Genomic DNA, 8,433 nt, shown 5'->3' on the forward strand with positions numbered 1-8,433 from the left:
GGGATTCCATTTACTTTATATTAAAGTGGGAGAGAGAATGAAGCTATTGCTGTTGTGCATGATGTGATGTGTAAAATAAACACAACTGGGGAAGTGGTAAAGATAACTGGAAAGGGCACTAAATCCCTATTTAATTAAAGCATAACACAGAACACTGGATGCATATGAGAAAATGCAGTAGGAAGAGTGATATTTAAGCAAAAAATTGGAACAGCATAGCTAATCACAGAGTTGGGTGCTTTTGAGCTACATAAATCAGAGCGACTTTTTGAATGGCCTCATAAAATACAAAGGCATTTTTATTCTACTCACGGCTTGCCTGTTACCCGTACAGCATACAGATCATTAGGAAACTTCTAAGCAATCAAGTAATGTGAGTCTGATGAAATTACTCAATCAATGCATTGGGCTCAGAAAAAAAAAAACATTATATAGGATTGAATAGTTTTAATGTTGCAGAATCCTTTCTTTCACAGAAGTGATTTCAAGCGCAACAAGAGATATCAAAGAAATACTTCCATAGGACTCCTCAATGAAAACTGTCCCTGAACATTTTACATTAAAATTTATCGGGATTGGCAATATACTGAAAGTAATAAAAATGTTATAGATTGAGAAATAAGAGATACTTTTTAAATGCTAGTAAATTAAGGAGTAACAGGGAAAGAAGCATTTCCATTAGAATATTATTTGAATATTAGATGTTACTATAGAAAGTGACTCATCTCAAAAGCCAACAGCTTTATAACAGTTTATAAAGAACCTATGACCATGTTACCTAATTAAAGTTGGGAACTTTAAAATCATCAATGATGCAATAATGCAACCCTTCCGCTCTTGTTCCACTTTAGTACTTAAAAGCCTCGATCTCAGATAACATCTTTTTCACTCTTCCCATGGAACTCCAATCAAGAAAAGGAAATCTCAAAAGCAGAACACCAGTGGAACTTGTGTGTTGTATTTCAAGACCATGTGTTTGCCATAACATGGGATATAAAAAGTTTGAAAGGTCGTCTTATCAGGGAGCTGGAATCTTTTGACCCAGGGGGGCATGTTCTGCCAAGTAGTCCCCCTCTGTAAGAGCTTATCCGCTGAATGCAATAAACACACACACACACACCAGTAATTCAGTTTACGTTGGCTTAAATCTGGCTTCCTTGTGATGGTAAGTAGTGCTAGCTAACATCATGTTAGGTGAGCCCATTAAGCTCAGACTTCCCAGAGAGTGTTTGCCCAGGGTCAAGGGTTACACTGGGGCGAAACTGAACAAATTAGACTTCCCCAAAGGCAAATGCCCACTGTTCACCAGGCCAACCCATCTATGTGTCTTATCACCAACTCAACCAGCATATTTTGGGCCTGTGGATTAGTCCATTCCATGTAATGCTTGTATGACCACTTTTTAAACATAGCACCAGAATCGCTTTTCATATACAACACTTTTTCTGTAACTTACTAACGTTATACCAATACTTCATAATGGATTAATAATGGATATTGAAAGATAGATAGATAGATAGATAGATATACAGATAGAAACAGATGTAGAATTAGGATGATAGCTATTTTTCTGTCAAATTTCCCATTAAAATAACAAATATGTCTTAGCATGGCCATTGTCACTATTGTAATTAAAATAATGGCTGTATGTGCTACATACTACAATTATCAATGAACCAGTTTCATGGCAACATAAAGCACTCTATAAAAAAGACCTAATCCCTTGTCAAATGCACTAATTGTGTTTCAAGTCAAATTAATTGTCTGAAAAGATTTTTTTCTCTCACTAGAAGAATAAATGTGTGGTCACGTGTGGCTATTTCCATAAAAATAAGATGATGGAGATTACTATCTATCTGTCTATCTATCTATCTATCTATCTATCTATCTATCTATCTATCTATCTATCTATCTATCTTTCCTTATACAATATATACATACAGATTTTAGAATAATTATAAAAGGTATATATAGCTTATTGATCCAAGGAGACCCAAGGGTCAAGAAGAATTTTTTTCCCTGGTTAGTGCAAAATTGGAAAGAGACAAACCGGTTTTTTTTTGCCTTCTTTTGGATCAACAGCAACAAATTAACAGATATAGGAAAGGCTGAACTTGATGGACGCGTGTCTTTTTTCAGCCTATGTAACGATGTAACTATGTATAATTGCATAACTTGAAATAGCCTGAATATATTTTGTGGATGAATTCCTTATACATACTGTCACAAACATGACAATTTCTTGCAGCTGGGTTGCCTACCTATTGAGTTAATGATTTGTGTCACTAAGATATGTGGCTCTATTAAATATAAAGGTTCAGGCTTTAGACAGTGGAACATGTCTATTTAGCTTTGTAGTCCCATGTCGTTCACACACATAATATAACACCATGAATTAACAGAACGAAAGCAGAGCACTCACTCTGATTCACAGTTATTTGCAATGCCATTTGCAATCCAATGCCATGCCAAATATTTTAATAGCATGAGTATATCTGCAGCAAATCTGCCAAATCAATACAATAGGAACCTTTATATCAGTGCCATAGCTGCTGTATTGCAATCCCAAAGGCTAATCAATAGGTCCCTTATAGTTCAAGATAATAAGGGTTGTGTAGAACAAGCAATTGTGGTGAAAGTGGTAAATGCGAAGCAACCAACAAAAAAACAACATTTTGTTGGTTGCTACGGTGACTGCTCCACTTGTATGACTTTGCACCAAACTTGCTTTTTTATACATAAACCCCCAATGTTCTTAAATGCATATGAAAATCTGAACGGGCTGATTCACTCTAATTGCCTTGCATAATCATGTTCTCTTTTCATTCAGCGCACACGCACAATTACAAAGTCATTTACACTAGAAGACAACAGAATGTACCTGCTTTTTATACGATGTGTGACCCTGAACTAAGATGAAACAAATATTTAATGAATCAGCATAAGATATCCATTAGAAATGACCCTTGTAAACTTCTGTACCCAAGGGAATGGACAGCCCGAGGGTTTTCTGCACTTATAAAACATTGGAAATAAGCCACATTCTACTTCTAGTGTCCCTGTCAGAAACACCAGACAATAATTGCTAAAATTAGATGTTGATACATTACATACAACTGTTTGTTTTTTTTTTTTTTTTTTAAATGTGTCTCTATTTTAAGCATAGCGGCATGTAATGTGTCCTGTATCTACCATAAACATTACATTGACATGCATATGGGGGGCTTTGAGATGTTAGGCACCTGGACCATTTTGAAGGACAAATTCACCCCTCACCCCAACCACCAACAAGAAAAAAATGGACAGAGGGGAAGGAGGATGTATGCAGTTGGATTGGTGTAATTCAGATCACTGCTTTACAGAGTGGCCCTGCGTGTTTGGATTTTCGATCACTGTTCGCCTGTGTTGGTGTACAAAAATCTTCCACATTTATCTTCTACAAAGCCCCAGTCCTTTACACTATATATATATATATATATATATATATATATATACATATATATACCGTATATATACATATGTGTATGTGTTTAAAGATAACAAGTTGCACAAATATCAAGCAACATTTCACTCTACTGATTAGTGCGTGTGTACGTATGCATATGTGTGTGTGTGTGTATATATATATATATATATATATATATATATACATGCATAGTAAAAAGTGGCGTATGATGTAACACAGGTGTGAGGGAATTAATAAAAGAGTTTGAAGCAAATACATAGCTATGGACATTCACAGGAACAACATCTCCACTGCAGCCCTGCTGCCAATAGGTGGGGCCCACAAGCTTTTGGCCACTCACAGGTTCCCCATTTCTTCCAGGAAATCCACACACACACACACACACACACACACACTGATCTCATGCTCCAGAGATTTTTTTTTTGGTTTTGTGTTGTATATTTTTCACTGTCTGCTAGTGTTTGTATATCCCACAAAGGCTGGCCACTGCAGTTTGGGCACATGAATGCAGCCTTTTGTGAGAATCCCCTAGCCCCAGTGTATCACTGTAGGATGGCTGTACTGAAGTCTGAGAGATCCCTTCATACAGTAGGATTGCCCAGGCTGCTCAGGATAATGAGCAAAGCTGCACATCTCCTACAAGATACACAATCAGCACATCTCACTCAATCATACCTGCCACAAGACCAACTCTTCACATGCTGTCAGTCTGAGGACAGGCAATGTAATTTGTGTCTGTGTGCATATTAAAAGACAAAAAGAATAAAATCATTCACATCAGTAAAGCAAACTCCCAAGGCATGCCTAAGTGTTATCCATGTGTAACTACAAACATCTGGAATGCAGAAACACCTGTAAGATTCCAGCCCCTACCTTTCCATACTTTGGTCCTGCCTTACATCCAGGATAGCTTTATGCCTATCCCGTGCATGTTTAAATTCTCTTACTCTCTACCACATCTGCAGGAAGGCTGTTTCACATACCAACCACTCAGGTCCTTGAAGCATTTTGGGAGATTCTCCTCCACCATAATAAGTGACACAGGAAGATGCAGCAATATGTCATGAAAGGTAGCTGTACAATGATTAAATGAGATGAGTGCATGTGTGTGTGTAGATAGATCCATACACACACACATATACATACACACACTTTTTATAATTAGAATGCGGAGGAAGGCTAAAGCATTAGAGTTGGGGAATAGAAATGAATTCCAGGGAGAATTGAATCTTACCGATGTGAATCATTGAGTCTGCCCTAGTTCTGTCCCAAGATACAGTCCAGAAGACGGACAGACAGATCAGTGCGTGAAGAATGTCCATCTTCTCCTGAGGCTGCTGGGCACTAATCAAATCTTCATGGGAAGAGTTGGAGGGCTCGCAGAAGAGTTTAATCCCAGTCGCTGGTGGAGAAGGGGAAGCAGGGTAAATAGGACAGAGTCTAGGGGGCAGCTAGAATGCCTTGATCCAAAGCTATCAGAAATATCCAGCGAGCGTTCAAAGCTAAGCAGTAAAAGCAACTCAATCGCACCGCAGAAAATCCTCTGTGTAGCCGCATACACTGTACCAGGAGATGACAGTAATCCTTCAAGATCCTAATGCAGATCTATCTCCCACAACACACAAGTAGTTGCAGTATGAAGATGCACATAAATGCCCTTAGTGCCTTCTGTGATCGCAGGAAAGGTATACTAATCCGATCGCTTCAAAAAAAAATGGAAAATACAAAGTGGAGAACACAAGAGATTTTTGGATGGCAGGAATGATTTTCTCAGCTCCAGAATCACTGGGATGTAAGAGGGGTTGCTGCAAAAAAAAAAAAAAGAAAATCCACATGAAGCTTGTCCTTTAACAGGTGCAGTTAGATGCCTTGGGAAAGGGAGAGATGTGGGGAGCTGTCTGCTGGGAAGCAGTGCTGGAATACACAGCCTTCTCCACAGCCCTGGCAGCAGTCAGCCAGCCAGCACGTTGCCTAGAAATGGATCACCTAGGAGAAGCAGGGAAATACAGAGAGGAGATAAGCATACAATCAAAGGGAGAGAGAGAGGGAGAGAGAGAGAGAGGGGGGGAGAGAGAGAGAGGCAGAAAGTGAGTGTTGGAGAGGGATCTAGCTCCTCCCTCCTGTCCCTATCTGCAATACAAGGGGATATAAGACACAGACAGCTACCAAGTTCTCATAAGGAAGAATAGATGCTGTGTTTGTAGCCCTAAGGAGCACCAATGTGTAAATATCATCACTCGAAGCATGCATTTATAATAAATGCTTTGATGCAGCTTGCTACTTAAGGGTGCTCAGAGATTTGAGCAAAAACATACATTCATTTATACATCTCACTGGGACAATCAGTTTAATTATTTGAGACTTTGGGGGGATTGTACACCAGCATCCAAATCATGCTGATTCCACTGAGATTAAAAGAACTCATTTGTCCCGCATGCTTTGGCACGATGTGCTTAACCCTTTCAGTGCAAATGCAGCATAGGCTTAATACTTTAGTAAAGTTTTTGCATGTTGCTGTGTATGGATACAAATCTGCCCTATTTGTGCAGTGAATGTATTGGAAATGCATTGTAAAAAATGCTTTTATTTAACCCCTGCAGAGCCAGAGTGCTGCCACAGAAGGCAAGGTGTACATTGTGCACTGTAGAAAATTGTGATGATTAACCTAATTTTATGCAGAGAAATAGCCATTGGAGATTAAAATGAAACACAAATGGTGTCATAAAATGTTGGGTTATTATGTAGAACTAGGGGAATGAGTACTTGATTTCCAAAAACTCATCTAAAATCTCTAAAAGGTTCTTTCAGACTAAAAGGATAGTTTGGATGTGAACTTTAGCTAACCATTAAGACATTTCCGGTTGGACCCAGGATAGTAAAGTAAAAAAAAAGACCCTGACAAGTAATTTGGGGTTTAATTGGTTAATCAGTTGATGTCTAAATTGCCAGAAACAAAGGAATTGTCCATTGGCTGGAGTTTATAGGTCCACGCGTGTACTGTACATGTAGGCCTACAGCACATTTCCTATGGAGAGAAAACAATTTGGAGCATGGAAAAGATGAGTTCATTTTATGTAGTTCCAATAAACGTACTTTATCTGCAGACATGGACGTTAAGGATAGTCACATGATATTTTGGGTGAGTCTCCATGCTCAAACACCACACTAAGCTTATTCTTTACCGACGGCAATGCTAAAGAAGCCCTACTTGTCAGATTGTCAGTGTCTGGTTGATTAAGACTGAGTCATTCTATTGTTTAGGACAGGCAGTACGACAAAGAGTCTGGGAGTTTGTCTAGTAGATTTGGCTACATTAACAGAGCTAGAACACACACAAGTAACTAGTATGCAGCTGTCTGAAAAGATTATGAAACAACTAGAAATTCTTTCGAAAAGTAAAAAGCACATTCATTTTGAAAACTTATATAGAATATGGTGGAAGATTATCTTTCATTTATTGGCTTGTATGAATGTGTGCATTTTTATATTTCCATAATTTGTTATGTACATGTATATCTGTGTCTCTGTATGCTTGGGTATTTGTGTACTTCTAAGTGTCTATAACAGTGGTTAACTGTGTTTATGTATTTAGCTTCTGTAACATAGGTACATGGGAGTAAATTCTATTTTTTTAATTATTAGTTTACTTATTTTAATCCCCCACATAGAGTAATCCCAGCATGCATACATTTTGTTTTTACTGTTCTTACTACACTAGCTTTTGTTATTTTTTTTTTTTTTTACAACATTTGGGTTGAGGGGACAGTGAAGGTGAATTTAATATTTGTAATGGGGCACATGAGCTGTATGGGCACCCTTTTCTTTATTTTGTCACCCTATTTATTATTATTCTACGGAAGATCCTTTTGATAATCACTGTTATATATATATATATATATATATATATATATATATATATATATTTTTAAAAATCTCAGACCACTGTGGCTGATCAGGAAGGAATGCTCTATTAAAGGCTATTGTGTGGTATTGAAGTGTAACTGCCAATCATGCTGAGGACTGTTAAACTTCATCCATCAGCCCAGTGCCAGTGACGTTGGCTCCTTTTGAAAGGGGCATACTAATACATTAAAGGGTTAATCCTGGTGAAAAGGGCAGAGTTAGTGACAAGGTGGTAGGAAAATGCACTTATGAAGAGAAAGAGAAGTGCCAATTATATTATGAGGTAGGGACAGAGGCGGGGGAAAGAATAGATCTTGGGGATATTAAAAAAGTCAAATATTGCCCTAGAAACATCGTCTTCCTTCAATGGAAAGAGGCAAATCATAAAAAAAAAGTCTGACTGTCTTAAAGAAATGAGCTGTAGAGAAAATTTTATAATGCAGGCCCACTGCAGATAGCAGCAGTTTATAAAATTGCCACTGGTTATGAAGTTGCTTTTATATATACTCGTGTTTAACACGCGCCCTCTAGTATCTGAATATTCTAACTGCAGTTTTGGAGTTATAAAGGGCACGTACAAACAAAGCGTTTAAATAGCAAACCTGTGTCAATGGCTATGTGGAAACTTTAAAAAAAAATGAAAAACTTGCTGATCAGTTTATCCGTGAGCGTGTAGTTATATATCTGCCACTTATTGTGCGTAAACATACAAGCCTTAAGAGTGCATTTATTTTTTTATACATAAAAAAATGATTGAGTTTATTCACTAAAAAGTTAAGCAGACACTCAGCTGAGGTTGCATCCCCTTGCACATTAACACTCACCAAACTACTTGTATATACACTAACACAAGTGCATGCAACTTTAGATTTTGCCAGTTGTATGCAAGGGCATGAGAGTTGTATGCAAGGGCATGAGAGTTGAATAACAGCTCATGGATGACAGCTCATATAATTTACTGTTTAAATATCCCCAAACATTTTTACAAAGGAGCAAGTTAACAAGTGTAATGTAATGTAATATTATTTCATTAACTATTTCCTTTGAATTTGGGGATTTTATTT

At 37.7% G+C, this 8,433-nt stretch overlaps 1 protein-coding gene across 1 annotated transcript in view; it reads right to left on the reverse strand.

Annotated features, from left to right (window-relative positions):
• GRID2 (glutamate ionotropic receptor delta type subunit 2) overlaps nucleotides 1-4,913 on the reverse strand; it is a 418,284-nt gene extending 413,371 nt beyond the window's left edge. Inside the window, exon 1 of the mRNA XM_053461590.1 lies at nucleotides 4,701-4,913. Within this exon, the coding sequence (XP_053317565.1) occupies nucleotides 4,701-4,788 (88 nt within the window). The 5' untranslated portion in view covers nucleotides 4,789-4,913. The remainder of the gene's footprint in view (nucleotides 1-4,700) is intronic.
• Between the last annotated feature and the right edge of the window lie 3,520 nt (nucleotides 4,914-8,433).

This window comes from Spea bombifrons, chromosome 1, assembly GCF_027358695.1.
Source record: "Spea bombifrons isolate aSpeBom1 chromosome 1, aSpeBom1.2.pri, whole genome shotgun sequence".
Lineage (NCBI taxonomy): Eukaryota > Metazoa > Chordata > Amphibia > Anura > Pelobatidae > Spea > Spea bombifrons.